Source organism: Pipra filicauda, unplaced genomic scaffold (genome assembly GCF_003945595.2).
Source record: "Pipra filicauda isolate LSUMZ 115617 unplaced genomic scaffold, ASM394559v2 scaffold12_size5214236_pilon, whole genome shotgun sequence".
Classification (NCBI taxonomy): Eukaryota; Metazoa; Chordata; class Aves; order Passeriformes; family Pipridae; genus Pipra; species Pipra filicauda.
In genome coordinates this window covers 3,011,522-3,036,364 of record NW_024103763.1, presented here as the reverse complement: position 1 = coordinate 3,036,364, position 24,843 = coordinate 3,011,522, and the positions used below count along the sequence as shown (strand labels likewise).

At 39.4% G+C, this 24,843-nt stretch overlaps 1 protein-coding gene across 5 annotated transcripts in view; it reads right to left on the bottom strand.

Moving 5' to 3' along the window:
• Positions 1–11,217: 11,217 nt before the first annotated feature.
• Positions 11,218–24,843, bottom strand: part of SH3KBP1 (SH3 domain containing kinase binding protein 1) — a 214,933-nt gene continuing 201,307 nt past the window's right edge. For all 5 annotated transcript variants that reach the window (XM_027738275.2, XM_027738277.2, XM_027738279.2 and 2 more), the window contains 5 exons: positions 20,399–20,508; positions 18,986–19,111; positions 15,797–16,068; positions 14,333–14,396; positions 11,218–12,280 (listed from right to left, as the gene is read on the bottom strand). In XM_027738275.2, the coding sequence (XP_027594076.1) occupies positions 12,239–12,280; positions 14,333–14,396; positions 15,797–16,068; positions 18,986–19,111; positions 20,399–20,508 (614 nt within the window). In that variant the 3' untranslated portion in view covers positions 11,218–12,238. The remainder of the gene's footprint in view (positions 12,281–14,332; positions 14,397–15,796; positions 16,069–18,985; positions 19,112–20,398; positions 20,509–24,843) is intronic.

Sequence of the window (24,843 nt, the reverse complement as noted above, 5' to 3'; positions counted from 1 at the left end):
GTCCCTTTCTGGAGGCACCCACCTGTAATAACCTGACTGTCTCAGAACCCAGGGTCTGAACACTGGGGTTTGGTAACCGTAATAAGAATTGTAGTAGCCAGTCTTCCTGAGAAACACTCCAATGTGAGGATAGCAGAGCGCTGTGCAGTGTTCATGTTTGCTTAGTGGCTCTTAAGGATTTTAGAGACAATGTAGATAAATAATTTAACAGGCAAACGTGTTTCTCATTTTGGAGAGTTTGGGGCAAATAAACCTTTGGATTTGGTCCACAGGTTGCAGGTGTGCGTGTGTGCTTTTTTGACAAAAGCACCAGTACATGAGGCATTGGAGGAATGATATGGCCACCAGAGATCCTCCTTGTTCCTGGCAAATTTCCTCTTTAGGCAAAGAAAGCCTTTTTATATGACAACCCTAACTCTATTGGCCCTGATCCAGTAATGCACCAATTAGCTGATGTAACAGCAGAAAAATCGAAATCTGCATTTAGAAGGTACCCAGTGTGCACATTGAGCCTCTGACCAACAAAAAGCACTGGCACATTAGTTTATAATCCTCCCCAGTACAAATTCTACTTTGTATTTTTTGAATTATAAGAAAGTTTGGTTGGACAGCTGGTATTAAAGACTGAAATGAAAAGTACAGTGCTGGTGAAGGTAAGGGGTTATTTGCACAGGAAAGTGTTTATCTTACTCAGGAACATTCTTAGGCTTTTAGCAACAAACATGTAAAAAACCAAATTGCAATGTAATGTATTCAGAATAATAGATGTATGGTGTGGTGCTTTCTGTAATTGTGAAAATTGTTTAAGTGGAACAAAAATGTAGGCTGGAATTGCTTAGCGGAATACCACTGAGACATAATAAACCTTTTGTGCCTTCTAGAGATTATAAAAATTTAGTTTGTTGTATATCTAAGACATGTCTTCAGGTTTCATTTTGCAGTTTTTATCACTTGGTACATTCTAAATTGCTTGCTGAAAGGTTTCTCTCTTGGTCTTGAAAGTGATAGTCTCTTAGTAGATACTTTACGTGATTATAATTAAGAAAATGATATTATCCCCTTTTCTTAATTCTATTCACTCATCTTCCAAACAGTATTCTCACTATTCCTTGGGCATTTCTCCTAACAAGTTATCACTGATTTTCAGTGGCTTAACCTGGTGCAGCTTGTTCAAAGTTTGTATGCTTTCTTTGAAGCTAGAAACAAGGAGCACTTTTAAATGAAAAAGCTTCATTTTATAGGCTGTGACTGTGTCTTCAGAAACTGTGGTTCAGTGCTGGTATGCCTGACATTTCCACTGAGCAGCAGTATCTTCAGGTCTTGCAAGTCACCTGAGTGAAAATAAATGGGAGATTCATGCTTTGGGATATTTGAACTGTTTTCACTGCAACCCAAAAAATGTTAAATGTAGAAGAAAAAAAAAAATGAAACACACTTTCCTTTTGGATAAGGTCCAGGTGATAAGAAGAGCCACTCTGCCCCTGGAGTTGCCCATCCAAAAGTCCAGGCCACAAGTGAATATTGAGCTTTCATACACCTTTCCATGACCTTCTGCTTTTGCACGGAACCCAGCCTAAAAAAACCGAGCACAATCCAAGAAGTCAACATTTGCTCTTATATAGTAATATAAAGATGATGCCACAATTTTCTCAATCAGCACTTTGCACCTGTCAAATCCACTTAGTGCAGAATATTAATTACCACTTCTCCAAAAATAATAGATGTCCTTGAAACCACCTTTTTTTTTTTTTTCATTTTGCAAATCCCTGGGCAGCAGCAGCTGTTTCTCTAGACATAACTGGGCTAATGAGAAGTGAAGCCATCCTTTTTTTCCCAGGGCTACGAAATTTTGGTTCAAACTGTACATTTATATAAAGTTTGACTCCATTGACAGATATGCCATCTTTTCCCCGGGTGCATATATAGATAGCTACAGCATACCTCAGCTTCCCTTTTTTAAAAGAAAACACAGACTAGGACTAGTGTCATAAACGTCAGGCTGCAATTTCATTGCTCTCTAACATTTTCAGCTCTAAAGAGGCTCCTCCTATTTTATGCAGTGTCAGGGAAAGCTAAGGTCTCTTGGTTCAGTTAAGTACCAAGTAAACCAGAAGACACCCAGGTCCATGGGGAACTTGCAGATTTGAGCTGTTCTTCCGAAGTGCAAATCCACCTCCCCATGCCCTGTCAGTATTTCCTGAAGGCTCACAACCAGCACAGTGTCCTGGGCATCCATTGCACCTGGTGCAGAGGTGGCCAGGAGTCTGTCCCTGGGCACTTGGCACTGACCAGCCTCAGACACATCCTGAGCCACGGCCACTTCTCCCCCACCCTTGTGTCCCAGCAGAGAGCCCAGAGCTGGGGCGAGGCAGCAGCATCCTGTACAGACTTCCCCAAGGAGAACCATCAGGGCAACAGCTGCCTTGCATTATCATGCATCCAAAAACCCTGAATTCTGTATCCTAGATGTGAGATTTTTTTTCTGTATTGTGAATATCAGGTATGAGGGAGAATATTTTGATGTTCAAATTCTTTTCTGGCAAGCCACTGTACCAACCTTCCACGAGGTAGTGCAATTTGTAGTGTTAGTGTTTAAACTATTCCAAGCAAACATTTTGTTAATGGACTTCTTGGTATTACTGCTGCTAGTGGGCTACCCCATTTATTTTCATTCACAGTGAGCAAGTCTCCAGGTAACCATACAGATACTGCTGTCGTGATGAGGAGGAAAATAGTTAATTTCTTTACTGAACGAAAAGATAATTTTTTTTTTAAACTATGGATCCAGACAAAATACATTTTCATTTTCAAGGTCATTATGTAAAACTTTACTAGAATTTAAATAAAATGCTGTGAATTCTCACTAAGAATAATTCTCCTTTATAAACTGCTTGGTTTTGTTCAAAAGTCAGATTAAAAATATTAACTCTGTACAACGGAATCTAAGCAACATGGGTAATTCTTGAAGAAAAACTTCATGAAGATGATTTAAAAATGCTTTTAAATGCTTTAAAAGTTGACTTGCAGCAAAGCAAACCTCTTTGGCAAGGGGGAAACTTGGGCGCCTCAGAGTCACAGGATATCAAAATACCTTGGCCACCAGACCATTGATGAAACTGGGTTTAGAGATCTCAGGGATTCCTCTTGTTTGTCTTTCAGTGGACAGTATGAGACCTCACAAGCTCATTTGGCCTGACAATGAAGGCAAAGAAAGCGACTGCTGGATCAAACAATATGATCCCTAGCACAGTTTCTGTTCAGACCCACTGTTTTGCACAGGGAAGCCCACTGCACACAGCATCTGCTCGTCACTACCCCGTGCAAATGAAGGACACAGTGACATCTTGTATGATGTACAAGGTTAGTCAAAGGGGGATCGTTCTCTTCCTTTGTTTTCCGCCTGCCTTGGAGAATGATAATTTTATAAATACGCTCTGTGTGCTCACAAGTACACAGAGCAAAATGTAATCAACTTCAAAATTGGCTTTAACTCCAGATTCCTAATCTCTTTAGTTTTCAGCACATCCAGCACTCTAATCAAAAGTCCTTGCCTTTGGATTTTGAGTAGTTATATGGCAAGTTTTTGGGAGCATGGATGATTAAGGAGTGCAAGCTAGCGGTGGAAAAATACAGCAGGTCTTCTCAATAAATTCCAAAAAACCAGAATTTCACTTACTGATGAGTGCATGCATTTCAAATAATGAAGGAAACTAAACCAACAAACCACCAGTAAATATCACAGCAAAGAGGATTAAAAAAACTCCCAAACTTTCTTGAGTCTGTATCAATGCAAAGAGCTCATGCTTTCAATATAACTCAAGTTCTGCAAAATACAGTCTTTAATCAATTAGTCAAACAGAAAATTACTTATTTCCAGTTTTCAACACGTTTATAATAACTTACAGTTTATATTTCAGGTTTGAGAAGACCAAGCCAGACCACCATCCAGAAAGACCTCCCCTAGACCCTGAAAATTCTGAATGCCGACTAAGATGACTAATTTTAGACAAAACCTCAAGAAAACCCAGAAAAATAGAAAACTTTCAACTTAGGAGGATGGAGTCCTTATCCAACTGTCTATATAATTCTGAACTTTATATTCAATACTATATTTTAATACTTAACAATATTAGCCCTAGATTTCTTCACTCATACAGCATCTTGACATGATGAATTTTTTCTCTTTTGCTGTCCTAAACCTAACAGGTTGCTTGGGTTACATCTCTCTCCAATTTAGCAGGTCCTAGGGTGAAAAATGAACACTTCCTTGGGGAATGAGAAGCAGCTTCAAGAGATACAGTTTAAAATGTTTGCATGGGCAGAAGATTAAATATTCTTCCTGGGCCTGATTAATTTTCCTGTTTTCTGCTTGATGAAAGTATCTTCGACTTCTTTATGTGTCATGGCTCAGTGTTTTCATTGCAATTTTTATTGCTGTTTTAAGACGAGATTGTCACTTTTAGCCTTTCTCAAGTTGTTTCTCTCTGAAGAAATATTCATGATAAGAGCCACCTGAATTTTCACTTTTACTCCAGTTAAGGAGGCCTTTTCTGTCTACTGATTAATGAAAGCCCAGCAAAATTGCGACAATATAGTTATACATGCATATTGTACAAACAATGGAGAGGACTAGAATATGTGGTTCATTTTTATTCACATTTAGGTGAATTTCATATTGCTGTAGATGCAGATACATGAGGGTACATGGGGCTTAGAAGCTTGGCAAAAGCAAATCTGTCAGTGCTGCTTGAAAGCATTTTAAATATCTGTGATCACAATGGTTTTGCTATTACCACTTGGGACTGCGAGCAAAGGAATCCCGAAGAGGCAAGAATTGCTTTGAAGTGACAAATAAAAGAAACCTTCATCTGTTAAATCGATGCTCACTTTTGTTATAGGTACTGATGAAAGCTTCCTATATTTAAGCAAATATGGCAATTCAGTGCAACTTCAATAAGAATTTTTCAGTTGCATCTACATTTCTTCTTGTTGAGGCAGTCAAGAAATTGTGGCATTATTAAATATGGGCTGGATATGCAAAGGAAGTCTACCAGTGTTGAAAATAGAGGCTTCTTGTTTAAAAAGGAAATCAATAGGTAATTCACATTCATAAACTAGCAGTGTGAGGAGTCATGGGAGAAGCAGGCAGTAATTGGTAGGAGCACCATTAAGGCACCTTGTGAGACAGAGAGCAACATCAGCCTTTTTCAAAACCTCTGGCAGCTATTTTCTCTGCTTGCATGATGCCCATGCTTTGTAAGTGTGAGGTTATTAGCACTGGGTCTGACTTTAATATGTGAGTTTGCCTAGGTGAAGTTCTCAATACTTTTAATGATGGTACCTGAATGTACATAATACCGTGCACCAACCTACAGCTGGTCCTGAAGGTCTTCTGGTTACACAGTGAGACCTAGGTGTGAGCCAGACACTTTGTCTTCTCTGCTTTGTCAACTTATTTATTCTTAGCTAGAGGAGTGTCACATGCTCGAGGCTACTAAAGCTGCTGCCAAATAACACACCACTCCTGTAGTTAGAAAATGTTATGGGCAGATACATTGTCACTCAAATGCAGTCCCTTTTCAGACATCTATCTGCCAGTATGATAGGAATCATTCCAGAAGGGTTTTACAAAGCCGTAAGCAAGACCTTCAGCCCATCATTGTGTCAAATCACATTTCTGTTAAAGTTGTGAAGTTTCTTCCTGCACATAACAGTGAAAAGCAAGTTAAATAATAACCCACTTCCTGTTCTATTCCTAAACACCTAGAAAGCACCAAGCATTCCTGACCTTTTCATAGGAACCAATACATGCTTTGCTAATGGCCTTATAATAGAGACATCTACCTCTTCTTTTGATTTGGGAAATTCCAAATGATAGCTATTTGAAGAAAAGAGATGAGCTGATGATAGCAGTAAGATTTCCAGAAGCAGTAGTAAAAGGTAATCCTTTTTGTTACCTGACAGCCTTGTTTTCTCTAGAAGTTTAAATCCAGTTGCAAAACCATGAATTATTTCAGTATTGCTCTGGAGTGTTCTCAGCTATTCACACAGCAACAAAAAGTAGAATATAAGGTTAGTACTTTGTCACACACACGTGTGTAGGACAAACATCAGGTACTCTTTCTTACATCCCAAATGAAAAGACCAACAAGCTGCAGGTTTCTGTATGGCACACACGCACTGCTGCAGCATGAAGCCAACTTGAGAAGCATCCCATTTGCTTTCTACTTTAGAGAGGCACAGCAACATCTCAGTCCAGCCTACAAAGTGACATCAACCAGAGCCTGCAGCAGGCAACTAGCTTACCTGAGCAGCATCAGCACCTGCACATGGGCTGAGGTGGTGGGCTGCACCCTTAGTTGGGCAGCCCCCTCCTCTGTGTCACAGGGGTACTAGGACATACATTTCTAGAGCAGGAAGGTGTCAGATTCAGGACAAGAGAAAGTTTAGGGCCTGAGATTGCTGCCTTTTATACTTAAGCAGGAAAAGGCTGAGGAAGTATGAGGTTTGAGTCAGGGGGACCAGTAAGGTGAGTGAAAATAGGAGTGGGAGAACTCAGGCTTACCCCAGACTTGCACCCAGCTGGAGACATTTAGGAGCTCTGAATCAGCACTTTAACTGAATCAGCCTTGTTAACTGTAATATATCTCAATTAGTCCAAGTCCATTATTGAAGCTTGTAGTTGTTACAGTAATGTGAGACCCTTCTTGTGTTAAGAGCGTCCCAAGCACAGGTTACACACTTGTATTTCTGAGGTAAGCGGGTTCTTCAGTTAGAGCATCAGAGGTTTTGTGTTCCTCTGAGATCAGTGACACATGCCAGGAACAACTGTGTAATCACAGCACAAACATCCTGAACCTCCCATGAGAGACATGCCATCCATTAATGAGGTAGCTTTCTCCAGCCAGCACTGCTTTTGCTGGGTTCTCAAAATTTACATCGTATTTCCCCCTGCTTTGTGCTTTTATTTCCCAAATAGCTGCATCTGTGCTTCCAGTTGAGCTCAGTAAATTTGGCTCTTTGAATCCAGAGTAGCCAAATTATCCAGCAGCAGCAGCGATTTCCATGCAGGTGCACCTACTTTTCTACCTATCCTATCTTAGCTGTTGTTCTCTTTTTGGTGCTTTGTGCTAGGAGAAAGAGGACAGTGCACAGATTGTGTGACTCTGCTTTCTCCTCTACTTGTTGTGTCCTTCGCAATGAAAACCAGAAGGGGGTAAACCAAGGTAATGGGTCATTCTGTAGCAGGGACAGCTGCCCAGCTTAATTTTCACCAGCTCTAAGAACTGATTTCAAAAAATCCCAAACTCTTCATTGCTGTTATCTGAGGAGGTGAAGAGCAGCCTGATGGGCCCCTTTGCAGAAGGATGTTTGCTGTTCACTGGCTGGGATGAAGCACACTGGGCAGAGCTTGTTGTACTGAAGAAAAGGATCTCCCACAGCAAGTGAAAATGCTGGGTCTGGACTCAGTGAAGTGAACAGGTTTTATTAGAGATATTTTTGAGAACAGATACTTCTTTAATGCTCTGATATTCTAAATTGCTTTTGAATTCTTATCTAATTTGCTTTGGCATTCTAATTTTCAAGTTTTTTTCTCCTCCAGGAGAAACAGCCTATTACAAGTTTTAAGATCATACTGATAAATGACAATTTTGTTTTCCTGTGACTATAATCATCTACATTCTCCAGTTGCTTTTCCTACCTGAAAAAAAAGGAAGATAAGGAGTTTGAAACCTTATTATCTGAGATTGTAACCTTTACAATGTGTCAGGACAATTATTTTCATGGAGATTATAGTTAATTTTCTTGCTAAAATACACTAATCACTCCAGTTTGTAGGGTAGCAATTCAACAAAATTAATTTGCGTCTTAAATTTTTCATCCTACAGTGCTAACGTTTAAAAATATGATTGAATTTCTAATACTTTAAATAAAAATTCTCAGGAGCATTAAGCCATTTTGTCAGTTCAGCTGTTTGCACTCCAGACCCCCACACTGTCCAGTAGTGGAACTGTGAGCACTGCAAGGGGCAACTCAGCTGTCTTGCTGGTTCAAGAGAAGCCTGTCTGTGGCAGCACAAACAAAGCTTCTGTTCCTGAGACTGCCACTGCTTTACACTCACTACCTGCAAACGTTTGTGTCTGCTTGGGATTAGGAAATTGTCTTTCAATTTAAACAAGATAACACCAAACAAGAATGTGTTGAGTGGGTCCAATAACCTTCCTTACCTGAGTTGGAAGCAGAGGGGAGGATGGCCCAGGCCATGGCCTGGCTGGCACCAGGCTAGTGGGCACCAAGGCTGCTTATCCCCTGGCAGCACACTGCAGCTTCCTGATGACATTTAAATAGTGTTTTTTGCTTTCTCAGTTGCTCTTTCCAGGCTGGCAAGTGCTGGCACCCCCTAACCTGCATGACTGAGGACCTAAAGAAGTTGGTTATTTTCCAAAGGCAGGGAATGACTGAAGTGGAGGGGCCACTGCAGGAGGAGGGAAGCAGCTGCAGGAAGCTGCGAGTGAATGGGCCAGGTCACGCACAACCAGCTGCTAATTCCCAGGCCAGCTCAAGAGGTCAGCTGAGGCCAAAGGTGCCAAGCAAAATCTAATTTCTGGCTGAAGGGTATTAATAACCATGGATACAAGTACCCGATGTTTAGTGGGAAGAGTTCAGCTCCACCTCTTCTGGCTCTTTTTAACCTCAGAATTGCCAGGAACCAAAGTCAGTGCTCTCCGTGCCAAAGCCTATGGGAATTGCAGTTTCCCAGCAGCACTACCACCCCCACACGGCTGAAAAGCCTCCTCAATGAAGACCTTGTAAAGTGGTTGCTTGTTTCTACTTTTAAGCAAATTCCTGCCTGCTTTTCAAACGACAGCCCTCCTGTATGAAAGGTATCTTCTCTCTCACCAGCAGAGAGAGAACTTTCCTCATCAGTGCACCTCTGTCTTGTCTCCAGCTCCAGGGTCCTTATTCGGGGAAGAAGCAGACACTGGAGACCTCACACCTCTTCCTGGCACTGCAGAGACTGCTGACAGGGAAGGTGGTGACCCCACAGCCCCCGGTGGCTGCCCGTGCAGCAGGACAGCCTGGGCAGAGGGGCAGAGCAGGGCCTGCTCACATGTGAGTGAAACAATGCTGTAACTTCAGCAGAGCATGAATTTCTGAGGGTGTTTTATGTCACTCTCTCACCTTGCTTCACAAGTGCAACTTTCAGTCCTGGCTATCACAGAGGATATTTTGGATATTTTACACACAAAGTAGCTCACAAAATTTATGGCATATAGTTGTGTTCAGTCCTTTGACCTGTTAGCATAACAAAAGATTCATCTGAACCTTTTGCTCATTCACAATGGAATTAATAAGAAAACCACAGAAGACGAAATTTAAGTAACAAACTTAAAAAAACACTTTGAACATTTACCATCTTGTTTCCATGTAGAACTTTTTTGAAGTGCTAAGTGCTATGATCGCACATTAAGAAATACTTGCTCCTTTTAGAGTTGAAAGAACAACAAAAAGAGAACACAAAACCATTTTCTTAATAACCTAAAAATTTTCCAAATCAAGAATACGGGTATTATCATCCAAAGAGATGAGCCTGATGTTTCACACCCGACTTTACAAATGAACAGAAGTCTGCCACAAGACTGGTGTGTGCATGTTAATGAAAAGTCATTTTACACAACTCTCAAACAACATTTAATCATTTTCACAACCTTGTAGCTCACTAGTGTTTTGTTTTTCTTTAAATATATACCCAAACACTTTTAAAAGCAGCAGTTCATATCCACACATTTAATGCATGTGACATTCTTTAAAAAGGGAAAACCTGTGTGTTATGTGAAATACTTTCTAGTATTATAATGAAATGCAGAAAGAAGAGCTTGTATTTCTGAAAACTCTCCTCTCCTAGAATAACCAACTTGCAAATCCAAGCATTTTCACAAAAACTTATTTAACTGTCTTTTACAAACCAGGTATGTTGGACTCCTAACTTGGATTTATAAAATGATAAGTTATCATCTCAACAGGAGAAAAAAAAATTATAATCTGATATACAGAAACTCAGTTCCAAATTCAGACTTTCACTTGCAAAAAACGGAACATTTCTGAGATGTCTCGTATTTCTGAGGTACAGCTCAGGAATCAATACTTTATTTACCACAGATACAATAGTTTATCTCTTTTCAGGGATGCAATTAGGAATCCAGAGCTGTTAATGTCTGGATAAATGTCGCAAAAGTATGACTACAAACCCAAACAGAATTCTTATTCCTTATCCCCTCATTTCCTCCTGTTCTCCTAACTCTGCTACTAACTTCACAAAAACCATGAAAGTAATGTAGAAATCTTTATTGCTAGAAAGCTATGGTGGGACTCTCATTCTTTGTACAAAAATATTTTAATGTATTTAGAAATGTTACATAAGAGCATTTCAGTGATAAAATATTTTATTAGTGCTTCTGTTTGAGTACATTGAGCAAAGTATTGTGACTTTAAAAAATATTCCCAAGGTTCACTATCTGGTCTTTTAGTTTCAGACACCACTGTGACAATAGAAGCAGATGCTCTGGAAGAGAAAATCATCCCAGCAGTGAGGTTCTGTATTGCCAGTTGAGAGCCATAAAGCAAGATTCGAGTATGGTGGAGTGTGTATTTTATATATCTATGCATATAAAAAGGATTATGGGAACTCTGCCAACCATATGTGAATGTGAACAGCCAACTGCATACTATGCCTCACCCAGCTCCTGGCAAGCAGGGAGGTTAGTGTTGATATAGGATGTGCTGCTGGAGCCAGCTCTAGCATTTGGTGAGATGACAAATAGATAATTTTTTTTTTTTTTTTTTTTTTGTCACGCTGAAAGCATCACCTACATCACTCGCCCACTCAACTTCATGCTATGCAAAAATATCCATTATTTAAACACTGTGTATAAACTCAACAGAGATTGCTGACAAGGTATGAGATACTCCGTGGCTAGTTAAGCACACATGAAACCGCAACCAGAAAACTGGGAGACCTTATTGTGAAAGGATGAAAGTAAACACAGAAACTGGAAGAAATGAAGTAATCATCAGGTAGAACAAAATATTGAGAAGAAAGTCCTGCTGCAAAAAACAGGACTATGAGCTGTATCAGCTTATAAGTGTACAATATAATGGAGCAAACAATACCACATAAACAGCAAATGAAACAGCGCCACACGACAGAGAACCTTGTGCATGAAATAATACAAGTTTTTATTCATGTTTTATAGATTACTTTTATTTATTTTTGCTTTAATAATGCATATTCTGTTCACTCTGTGCAAAACTGGGGACAGAGGCGGGTGTTTAAATCATCTAATGAAAATCAAGCAGAGATGAACATTCAGGTTGAGGGAGAGGCCTATCCAAACCAGGAAAGCTAAAAAGTCACAGCTGCTCAAGACAAAGCTGCTCTCAGCTGCGCCCTTTTGTCCTGCCATCTCGCACAAACCCGGCCCTGCTGACTGAGCAGCTGTACACTGGGAAGTGACCTCCGCCGGACAACGGGGACAGGAGTCGTCGTGGTAGCTACATTAGGGAGACCTGGCCTCAACTGGCTCCAGTCAGTGTGTGGCAAAGAAAGGCACAAATCATTGCAAAGACCAGACTTCTGTTGGTTTGTTTCCTTCTTGTAAATACATTACTGTACACAACGCGAGTTTAAGTTGAAGGGGATTTGGGGACATAAAATTGCATATTTAACAGAACTTAAAACCGTAACAAAAAGTAGGCTGTTCCATCTCGAAGCAAAAATAATCCCTCCAGCCCCAACATTAACATTCATTCCTGGCTATATGCAGTACAAACATTTTAAAATCTGTGACAAAAGACAATTAAAAACCAAAAGTCAAAATCATAAAGCTTGTAAACAGATAATCTGAGATACACTTTATTTATGGAAAAATATCATCAAAATAGTACCACTATGGATTAAACTGCCTGAGTTTTCATTTCACCTAGGATCTTGAAGTAGAGAACCTTTAGCACAAGAAGATCAATTTCAGTCACAACTAGTGCTGCACAGCACAGCTTTGGGTGGAAATTTTGTCTTCATTGGTATTTTTGTTGTGCTATCAAAAACTGTTGTGCTAATCCTTCAAATAAAGGGATGTTGAGGCAATTCTTAAATCATTTGGCACAAAGTTATTTTGGCTGGGGCATAAATTTGAGTCTCAGTCATGAAGAATAATGCAACATTCCACCTATCAAGTATTCATTTTGATTGAAGAGCTTTCTTTATGTCATTAACTTCCATCTGAAAACAAACAGAAAAAAAGTATTTGTGATTAAATTAGATGCTTCAGCAAACTGAGGCACAGTTGGTGCCACTTGAAAAGCACATGTTCCATCATGTCCACAGGTGTCAAGTACGGGTTTTATACTACTCTTATTTCCACAGATTTCACAAATTGAGGTGTCCTTTTCAGCTGCATAAGATGACCATTCATGGCTTCCTCCCCTCAGAGCCTGACAAATATAGTCATTGAATGTAATGCAAGACTTTTCAATCTCTTCAAATTACAACTTTTACAAGCCACTCAGCTCACTGCCTAGAATTACTTGCAGAATGAGCATTGTGTCCACACTGCACTTAGAGCTGGCACAAGTAAACTGCACTGCTGGCAATGAGCACTGGTAGCTGAGGAACAAAACTGATCATCTCTCTCCTATAGGGATGGTTCTTGCTGTAGGGATGGTGGTTGCCTTCTACACCCATCAAGCCTATGCCCAAGCACCTTAAGTGCTCTGATGGATATACAGAGATGTGGTAAAAGGATGTGGCTGAAACCATCATCAGCCCTAGTTGCACACTTGGCCTCTCTGACAGACACTGAAAACCCTAAGGCAGGGGTATACTAGATTTATTCAGACACACCCACAATGTTCAAACTGCATGATCATCAAGGCAGTCTTCTTTAATGCATGTGCTACTTTCTGACGATCAGAGCTCTAAAACTAATGCAATTTTTGTTTATTAACTCTTATCTTTTTGTAAAGCTAATAATGCCATCTTGGCTAGCATCTGAACATTTACTAGTATGGACAACACTTGAACTGGAGTAAAAGCATTCAGCTATAAGATCATAATTTTAAACCCATCAATGCAGGCCTCTATAAAGATGTAAAGTTATCCTTGGAGGTAGAATCAAGACCTCTGGATAGTCTGTCCTGTTAGACTAAATCAATAACAGCTATTGAAAATATTCCTTGATTATCTGAATAAATTTCAGTTTTAGCTGAACATGAATTGTGTTTTCTTAGAAGACATGTTCCTATGTGGTACATAAAGTCCTTTAGGCAGCCCTGGAGCATAGACATTGATGATCCGCAGTTCTGCCACCCTTTGCCAATGTTCCCAAGCACTTCACAGTGGGAACAGTCCAGTGGAACTACAATTTGATTTTCTATCCCTAGTACAAAGCACAGCTGACCTATAACATAAAAATATAAAATATAATCAATACTAACGCACTTATCAAGTACATGGACTAGAATAGTATAATATAGCATAGTGTAGCAGAGAGTAATTTTGTTTGGAAGCAACCGACAATGACCATTTAGTCTGACTGCCTGACCAAGTTAAAGCATGTTGTTAATGGCATTGTCCAAATCATTCCACAAACCCCCAAAAAGCAGTTTCACGGTCACTCCACAGTGAAGCAGCACAGTTAATGATTCTAGCAAAGACCAAGCTCCATAATTCCCACAAGCAGGGCAGTGTGCTACCTGGCAAATGACTAGCCAGGATGATAACATCTAGAACTAAGGTACTGTACTGCTACTGTATGGTAGCAGTAACTGGGCTCTTAATGAGAACACTTTCTTTTATATTGTTAAGGATGCTTTAGTAAAGACAACCTGAGTACAGCCTTTAAAGCAGACATAAAAATCCCACTATATGAAATCATATTTGAAGCACATCAACACTAAGACAAGCCTATTACAAAATATAAAGCTTTGGCAGGAAGTTAGTAATGTAAAAAGGTATGATTTCATTTGTGACAAAATCAAACAATTAAAACCAAGACTAAAAAATATAATAGTTTGAATTCTGTATTGTGTTTAATTTTTTTTTAAATTTGCTTACTTGTGCTGATAAATTTTTAGATGATTATCAGGCTTTTCAGTAAAAACTCAGACTGCAATATATATGGCAATGATATGAAGGGAACAGGTATATCCCTTTCAGAAACATTAGTAGTTTTTGATTCACTGGAAATCTAAGTATCTTATAGCAGAGTTTTCTCTCCCATATGTGAGGCTAAATCAAACCTGCCAATACATCTCTAACATTATAAATAAGTACCTGCAATCGTAGACGGATCTTCTTTTCTTCATCCAACTCAGACAGCAACTGTTTAATCTCTTTTCTGTTACAAGAATGCAAAAGAAGCTTGGAATGAAAATTATTAAACTAGTAAAATACAAAAACTCATCTCTTGGAGAGGTATTTTCCCTGCTTCACTAGTTATTTTTTTTCCTCTGAACAACTAACTAAAGTCATCACACTCTTGTATACTGTAGGCTATACTACAGAGCCTCTCTGTAAGACAGTACCCCCCACATCCCACAGGGCTAATGAATAATAAACTTCCACCTAATAGACCTGCATCCATAGGCTTTGCTCTGGACTAGCTGTATCAACACTGTATCAGCACCCTTTCTTTTCCCTACAAAATGTAGATGGATTAACTGTTTGTGGGTTATAGGAACTGGTAACACAAATCCTGCCCATCCTATCACATACTTAAGCCACTTCAAAGCTGCTTATGCCAGCAATACAACGTAACCTTCAACTTCATTTATAAGACTGAATGATCCCAAATATACATTTTCTGTCATTCCTCTTTGTTGGGAAGGGGAACATAGCTATAAGGAGCAGACACGTTCTCATGTTCCCACTGAGTGATCTCACCTTACGACAGAAACCAGTAGGTGGAAGCTGCCCTTGCAAGAAGGGGAGACTGGAGGAGCAGGGGTCAGCCTAAGAGGTGAAGCCGTGGGGCTTGCTGGCTACATCCAGCTTGAACCATGCCCTCCCGCATCTTCTCCCAAACTCTCCGCACACCTTTGATCCGCCACAGTCTCTGCACGCTGCTTCCCCTTTTCTTTTTCCTGCCTGGGCTACACACAACTGACAATGTAAGTGAAGGTTTAGCTTCCAAAGCATTAAATATTCTCAGGAACAGCAAAAGCTACATGCCAGCCCCAGTTGCTCCTAAGAAATGAGCAACCTAAAGAAAATAAAGATGCCCAAAACTAAAATAGTAAGATTTGGGGCCATAACCATAAAGGTCTTCAAAGGTCCTAATCACGGTTCAATTACTACTTTTGTAACATGAGCTTCCTGGGAAAACGTGCTGACAGTCAAACAACAAATTGATTTAATAACTTTAGGAACTTGTAGTAATTTCTACTACAATTAGAACAAATGCACCCCTTTTATTATGATCAATGCACATGAGTTCCCAAGTAGTTACTTGCAAATAAAACAACATAAGAACCTTATTCACTGTTTACAGCTTGTAACTTAACTTTTTTAACACCCCATAAACATCTGCTTATGTCATAACTCAGGGGAAAAAAAAAGGTTTATGGGTGGATAGTGCCGGCCTGTTTTCCTGAGGTTCTCACCCCTGAATATGTTCTGTCACATGAAAATCACTCACAAACACATAGACAAACTGTGCAGAGTAACACACATCAAGGCAAGCCACCACTATGCACAAATGGATACATCCCACCTACCGCTGTGATTTGCAGAACTTACTTTTGCTGGTCTTTCATAGTTTCAATGATGGTTCTTAGCTCCCTAACTTGTGTTCTCAGCTCTTCCAGGGCAGTCTGACCTTGGCTCAAGTGCTCAGTCTTTGGCTTTCCTTCAGTACCAAACAGGGATGGGGAATTTGACCTGTGGCCTGTTGTTCCCATAGCAATTGAGTGAAATCCAGGTGATGGTGAAGGGGATAGTGATGGTTGTACATTACTGCCACTAGCCAGACCTCCTGGTTTCGGAGGCAAGGAAGTTTTGTTATCAGACACCTGCAGCAAAAAGAGTAATATTCAATGTCTGTAGAAAGCTTTATGAAAATCAAACCTCTAACCAATGCCAAGTATTTAACTGCTCTTCAGTAATGCTACAAGTCTCACAGACAAACATGGACAGTTCTGGCCAAAGCATGATAAATATAACAATTAGTCATTATCTTTGTACATGTACATCAGAGGGCATCTAGTTGGGATGCAGAAGTTCAGACAGCTTCAGTAAGACTTTCCATGGTTGCTACAACCAGTCAGCAACAGCATTTCCAAGATCTCAGACCTAGCAGTGAAATAAACCAGGGACAGATGCTCAGTGTTTCTCTCAGAAGTTTGAGAGAACATATCTACATCCATGGACATCTCCTACAGAGCACAAAACTACATGACCAAGAATCCAAGCTGTATTTTTTTGCAAACTAAATTTATGATCGCCAACTAACCACTGAAGGAATCTTCAATGTTTTTTCAAAAATGTATTACATGTTCTCCTTAGCATTATGAAAATAGTAAAATATTCCTTTAAGTTTGCTTGTTGGTATGATATATACAGAAAAAAAAGTTCCATGGCTTCAAAATGGCAATATATTAATAATAAATAAATGTAACCCTCTGTTAACTGAAGCTTCCATGAATCCCCATAACCACCAATAGCTTTTTATTTCTCCAGGCACTTAATAGAAAAACACATCATTAACGTAGTAACCCTAGTACCATGTGGTAAGCTATAAAGGATCCCATGCTTCTTGAACTGCAATCCAGTGCTCTACAATTAGACAAGCTATAGAAAATCTGAAGTCCACCAGCCATACATGATCAGCTACTAGTGAATACACAGTACAGTGTACAAGTACAGTTATCGCAATGGCAAGTAAGGAGAGTCTTAATTATTTATCACACTGTTATCTGGCAATGCTAGTGTGTGCATTATATGACAGCTACCACGCATATCTGAAAATCTGATTTGGACAAGAGTAAGAAAAAGCATCAGGCAACCCTCCAACTCTATCTCTGGAAAAGGGATATTGAAGCTGAATGGTAAATAGGGTAAAATATTGAGAATAAATGGAAACCGAAGGAGAGACTGTGAGGACTTGGGGACTGGCAGGGTGGCATTAGCTGACCAAAGTAACTGAGAGAAAAGGTAATGGACAGATGAAAATAAGAAGAAAGTGGAATTGGGAGAGAAGAGCAGGATCCACCGAGTTCTACAAAAACAGTCTTGTTTTTTGTTACAACCATGACTGAGCAAAGAACCTGCCCTGGGAAAGCACTGAACACAAAAGGTGTGCTGCAGAAAAAACAAGTCTGAACATAGAAATAAAAACTGTGTTATAATCATAAGAAAGCTGAATTACTCCAGTGCCTTGAAAGTGACTTAATGACCTTAATAATACTCTTTTAACATTTTATAGATTAGTTTTAGTTTATTTATCTGGGTTGGAAGGAACTTTAAAGATCACCTAGTTCCAATCCCCCTGCCATGGGTAGGGACACCTTTCACTAGACCAGGTTGCTCAGAACTCCATCCAACCTGCTCTTAAACACTTCCAGGAATGGGGCACAATTTCTCTGTTGTGGCATCTGTTCCAGTGCCTGTCATCCTCAGTAAAGAATTTTTTAATATCTAATCTAAACCTACTCTCTTTCAGTTTGAAACTGTTCCAACATCCTCTCCTGTCACTAGCTGCCCTTGTAAATAGTCCCTCTTCATCTTTCTTGTAGGCTCCCTTAAGGTACTGGAAGGTCACAATAAACCTTCCCTTCTTCAGGCTAAACAACCCAAATTCTCTCAGCCTTTCCTCACAGCAGAGGTGCTGCATCCCTCTAACCATCTTGGTGGCCTCCTCTGGACTCGCTCCAAGATGTCAATATCCTTCCTGTGCTGGGGACCCCAAAGCTGGATGACTGCATCTCCAGGTGGGGTTTCACCAGAGTAGAGTAGGCTGTGAGTAATGTGTACTATAAACAGATCTCTCAGGGATAATAACCCCATATATCAGTAGGTGCAAGTTTCTTTGGACTGAAGAGAGACGTCAGGCTGAGTCCAAATCTGGAGCAGGCGAGCAAGGCATGACTGGAGGCATTGATCTGAACATCTTATTCCAGAGCTTAACTGGATATCAGCATTAAATCCTCAAGCAGCTACTTTCTGATAGCAGTCATCTCATTTTACAGGAACAACATCTACAACTTTGCTGTATAACTTACAAATGTTGGCCCAAGAGTATTCCTTAATGCAAGTGCTCCCAGAAGAGGGAGCTACATAGCAAAACATCATCCTTTGAACTTGATCACAGAACTGCATGATTTCATCTTTCAAATTCTTTTGTCATACTATTATAATATAATATTTGTATTATTAAAGGTATCCTTATGTACTAAAAACAGCTACAACCTCTAAGGTGTGATCTACGCACTCCTGCAATATTTAATTATGCTATAGTACTCTACCAATATACAGTAAGAATGGCACAAGCCTATAAGATGAATACAATTATACCAGTATGAAAAGTGATTATACTTGCAAATTTAAATTCACACATTATTAGAGTGGGTCAAAGAGTTCTATTTTCTCTGCTTACAGACTCTTCTAATGTAAACTCAATTTACAGCTGAAAAAGACAGGGTCTTTGTTTCTAAAATTCATTTCCCTAGCTTCTGTGATTCTGTGAAATGCATTTACACTAGAAGGATTTTTTTTCCACAGTATGGTTATTGGAGACATTTTAACTATGCAATTCACTTTAGACTTGCATTTCAAGCACAGAACAATCTTTAGTAACCTTTATAATTTTAAGCTTCTTTAAGGGGCTAGTTACCAGGTGACTGCTGAATAAAACTTTAAATATTTCAGTACTGTTTTAAGAAATGAAGATGCATGTGATGAGGTGAAGCAGAGGCATTTCAATTAACTTACTTGTGATATTGTAACAGTTCTTGACTTCCTTGACACTTCAAGGGTTTTGTGAGCAATGGAAACATGTTCCTCCTTCTCATCTTCAGGACTTGGTGAGTCAAAGAAATCGGGGCTTGAAAGGGATGACTATGTAGACAAACACACACCACAAAAGAAGAAAAAAGCACAGATATCATCATTGTTCAAGAATTTTTTTTGCTATCATTTTCAAAGTAACAATACTTAAAACCAGGACTCTTCGGCCCCTACTTCCTGTTTTTTCCATCTTATTTTCAAGGCTAGACTGCTTTCGAAGCATTCAAGAAATAAGATATGCTTAAGAGTTGAATTCAACATTAATGTACATGTTTGCATTGCATTATATCATAAGATGAAAGCACCCTCCTGTCCACGAGTAGAGCTGGGACACTGAGCACTGTGCTGGGAGGATGCCAGCACTGCCCCCTGGGCAGCTCTGCCCCAGCTTTGCTCAGCGCAGGTCTCACCTTGTTGCTCTTGAGAGGACCCAGCTGTTGCCCTTGCACGCTGCTGGCACTGCAGGGCTGCCTTGTGCACGGCCTCTTTGCAAAGGTGCAAAGAGGGAAGGTTCTTTCCACCCCTTGCTCCTTTCCCCATAGATTTGACAGGGGAAGGAAAACCTTTTTACTGCCTTTATGTTTCTATATTTATGACGACAGTTAATTTTGAAAGCTTTCTTTTTTTTGTGTGTGTCTTATCAGTTGCCTCCACTTTGTTTTTCTTCAGCAACACGAACCCAGGTAACCATCAGTACTTGCTCTCATTCTGATATTCCAGAATGCAAAAAGCATGGAAGCAAAGAAATCCCAAACTCCAAAGAAAAAGACATTGAAAAACTAAGAAGTGATTTCCAAAGTATAGTTTACAAAACCAACTTATAAGATACATATTAGAGAGTGAAATTTAAATCATGTTTATATTTAGAATTGTGACCTTAGTGAGAAGAAACACATGATAATTCAAGGAGAGCTGTTGAAGACTGAGTGGTCTGTTTGTCCTCAAAATTGGGTAAATGTCCGAGAGAACTCAAGGGAAATGCTTCTTTTGAGAAACACTTTCAAAATCCTTAATAGTTAGGACAAATGAGTTGATTCCACAGATTTTTATAAAGGATTTTTCTGGGCTCGGTCATGGCTGGCAAGGAATACTTGGCAGCACCCAAACAAGGGGGTATGGATCTTAGAAGGAAGGGAATGTTTTAAACATCAGTATTCAAAACACTGGCAGCCTTTTGACACTAATTTTCCTGAACTGCTTCTCTCTGCCTCATTGTACATGTGAAGGAATGGCTGTGTAAAAGTAGTAAAAACACCAGGAAACACAAAGAGGAGGAGAGGAAAAATTAGAAAAAATATTTAAAAAAATATTTTTTAAAGAAAAGGAAAATTGACTTACAGATGTGAGAGACTGGGAGGGTGGTCGCCTGCCAGTAGCTTTTGGTCTGGTTGTAGTTGGATGATTAAGCTTCTCAGCAATTGGTATTACAGAATCAAAACCTTCCAAGTCTTAAAAATAAAATAGAATTGATTTGATTTTTTGGTAATTGTCTTCAAAGGGAAAGATTCACAATTTTTTTTCTAATTTCAAAGAAATGAAATCCCATTTTCCCCACTGTGTCACAGTGTTCTGTACATGTTTAGCCACCATGATGGCACTAAAAAAACCTGGAAGTCAAAGGCAGCTGTAATCCAGTCACCCTTGCCAAGAACAATTACCCTTCCATCTCAAACACAATGAAGCAGAAGGGGAACGTGTAGAGGAGCCTTGGCTTTGTTTTCGGCACAGTGAAAGCTAAATGACATCATGGGTCCTATGGCATGGAATAAACAGTTTCAAAATTTCCATCTGGCTACTTGAAGGGGTTAGTAATTTTTTTTCCTGAATAACTGGAGATATAAGACAGTGCACACATTGTCTCGAGAGCTGTACTGTCAGTGCTGCATCTGCAGCAGTTGCTAAGGGGAGTGAAGAATATGAATGATCGAGCTGGAAGAGATCTGCAGGTTCCCAGACACCTGCAGCTGGAGGCACCATAGTTTCCAGCAGCTATAGGTGAGCAGACTATCTCCCTCCAGTAGTCCAGAGGTTATGGTAAGTAAAAGCTGCAATAGGGTCCTGAAGCTGTACAGAGCCCAGGGAAAGCAGATCTGCTCAAATGCTGTATCAACCATCTTTATGGTCAAAGAAATGCAGTGGGGAAGTGTTTACTGAATCCAGCCACGTGGTAACATGTTTATATGAAAGAACGATGTGAGGGCTAAAGGAATACCACAGCTTATGATTACATGCCTGAATCAAATGGCTTAATACCATTCATCTATTTTTATGGGTTGTATCAGTTTCACTCACCTTCATTTCAAAATGCCCTACTGCGTATGTTAAGCAGGAAGGAGTCAGAAAACATACAAGAGGTACTTTAGACAAGATAAATCAAAATGCTTCAAAATTACTCTCAGATATGAATCAAATACAGGAATGATATTCATTATTCAGAGACTATTTTTCATTGCACACATGTAGGAAGAAATAGCTTTCAAATTACTAGTTCTGTATACTGGGTACTTAGTTTTCAGAACTACTACAGAATAATGAATCTCTGAAGATCCAGTCTTGTTGCCATATTACAACCATTGTACAAAATTATACAATGGAAAAACAAATTAATTAATGAGCCTGTGCAACTATATGCACTGAATGACGTTTAAATTGATTCCAAGTACTCATCATTTAGCAACTAGAAAATAATGGTATCAGACATTTCTTATTCAACAATATTCTTCCATCTCCAAGACATTAAAAAAAAGAAGAAAAAAAGAGAGCTCTTTCAATAGCCCTAAAATAGTCCAAGGTTATTCACCTCCAAATGCTAATCTATTTTTGGAGCGACTCTTCCTATATATAACCAGTGATCCCACTGCCCTTTACCACGTATTTTTCTCATTGCTTTTTTATTGACTGTTGCAACCTGTGTGCAAAGGTAGGTCACCCAGTCTGTCAGTAGGAATTTGGCAATCTGAAGCCTCAGCTGTACCCAACATACCAGGTGGGGCTACAAGCGCTTTGAAAGTAAAAATGAGCTAAAACATTAGCAGATTGCACATAACCTATCTGGAACCCTACAGAAAATCAGGGCTTCAGGAGAGGAGAAATGGAAGTAAAAATTTCTTTTCTGGGGAAAAAAAACCAAAACAAGTGTAAGAGCTGGTTTCCAGCAATATCCAGTTTGAAGGTGATCCACAACTAAATGACTTAAGATCACACAGCAAATCAATGCTGTATATTATTATATCGTCTTAGTTTTCACCACTGTATTACTTTGTTAAATTGCACAGCAAAAATATATAACCACAAAAAAACATACATTCATCTCTAAACATGTGATGCTCACATACATGAGCAGAAATGGAGGCTGAAGCAACCCTTGCATTTGTCCCAGCCACTCTCTCCCACTTCACTGCTTTTACTATTTTTTTTCCTGAGCTAGCTTTCATCCAGCTCATTTTCCAACAGCATGTGCCCAGCCACACAAATACTCATGTGAAGGAAGGCCTAGTATCAGTACCACAGGACTGACTCAAGCTGCTAAAACTGAGGGGAAGATCAGACTACTGCTTTGGGGGGCAGTACGCTGGCTGAAGTTATCTTGCAGCCTAGGAAGGCTCCAGTGCAGGACTTCCTCTCTTAGTGTTTCCACTTCTGTGGTCTCCATAGAAGGAGTGTGAAAGGAGGTTGTAGTGAGGTGGGGACTGGTCTCTTATTTCAGGTAACAAGTGACAGCAGAACAGGAAACAGCTTCAAGTTGTGCTTGTGCTTCAAGGTTTAGATTGGATATTAGGAGAAATTTCTTCACTGAAAGGGTGGTCAAACATGGGAACAGTGTGCCCAGGGAAGTGATAGAATCATCATCCTCAAAGTGTTCAAAAAACATGTAGATGTGGTGCTTAGAGACATGGTTTAGTGGTGGACTTGGCACTGCTGGGTTAGTAGTTGGACTGAATGATCTCAGAGATCTTTTCCAACTTTAATGATTCTATTCAATAAGTGCCACTGTTCCTATCTACACTAATATGGAAAACAATGAAAAAATAGTGAAGGAAATTAATTCAATGTGTTTCTTTGGCTTAAATAAACTAATAGTTACCTACAGTTCTATATTTGGTCATAATAATAAAGTACTTATGTTTAAATTGTAAAATGTATTGATAAACAAAGAGTGTATGAATTTGTGTCCTTGAGATCCATAAGCACTTGCAGACATCATTTGCTCCATGCATTTTATAAAATGCCATGAAGGATGAACATTTCTGCACAAAGCTTCTATTATCAAGAAACACTGGGAATTTTTTCCACTTCTGAATGTATTTCTGATAGGTAGAAAAATAAACTAAAGCACCTTATACCCACACTGAATTTTAAAAAGAGAGCGGAACAGAGGCTATAAAAGGCTCCACAGGTAGAATCTGCTGCCAAACTAGTTAAATCACAGCCATTCAGCTGATAATACAAATGGAACTCAAATTCAGTGTAATGGACAACACTTGGTATAACGGTAACATAGTAAATCCATTCCCAGTACTTCCATATGCCCTTTATCTCTCCATTTGTTCTCCTTATTTATATGTGGTTCTTCCTCCCAGATCCGCTCTGCATCTAAGGCTATCACCACCTTCCACGAACATTGCCTATGGATATATTCATGCAAGAAAATTCCCATCTAGTAACTGGGTAACTAGTACAAGAACAGAGCCACCCATGAAACCTCTGCCTTGCTGTCACGTATACTGTGGATTCAGTAATGAATTCACTCGTACTGGTTATTTGATTACTTTTTGCTGATGGAAAGCAAGGTTATACAGGTCTGACTACATTAAACTCACTGAGGTCATTAAAGGCAGAGATGTGATTTTGGTTTGCATTTCTGCAGCTATCAGATTGGGAGTTTAAATTTACATACTAAGCTAAACATATAGCCTTCCTGAGGTGGCCCAAATGGAATGACATTAAAAATAAAGTCCAGTCTACTGTATTCACAGCCAGATTAATTGCCATCAACATCCAACAGACTTGAACTCTGCACTGGTCCAGATTTCTCTATGTCTAGTAATAACAAACAGTAAGGAAGGTTCTATTAAACACATAGAACACAGAGGGCACCCATCAATTAACAGTGCCACTCCCTAATTAAAAAATAGTTGATACTACTTCTACAAATAAACAGATGCATTCATCATTATTACTGTCTCACTGATCAAGCCGGTAATCCATGAAGTAATTAATGAGACGGGAAGAAAAGCATGAGACTAATTCTAATATTCTGGTGTAGTACACACAATCAAATGTCTGGCTTACAGAGCAAACATATTTCATGAATATGAAAAATGTTAGCTCTGCAAGAATTATTCCCTGGTATCCTTCCAAGCCAGTTATGAATAGGATATTTCTCCCCATTGCTATGTTCATTTGGAAACATGGTTATTTAAAGCATGATGATTTTTTTGAAAAATTGCCCAGATCCAGGAAAACAGTTATTTAAGGAAAAAGTTCTCAACTCATTATACCTTTCTGGAAAATAACCTTCAATCCCTTCCCCTCAAAAAAATCCTAGAAATAAAAAGTTAAATGGTTATGCTTCCTTCCTTACCCCTTTTACCCCCTGCATTTACTATTCTGTCATAAAACGTGGCTAGGCCTTAACTTTATCTTCCATTTAGGTTTTTTAGTATTTGGGCAAAGTCATTTATACATAACAAAGACCAAAAGGTTTTTGAATTAGCAGGGAGATTTCACCTTGAGAAAACTGAAATGGAAAGTGATGGATAAGAGAATCAACATGTTCAGAA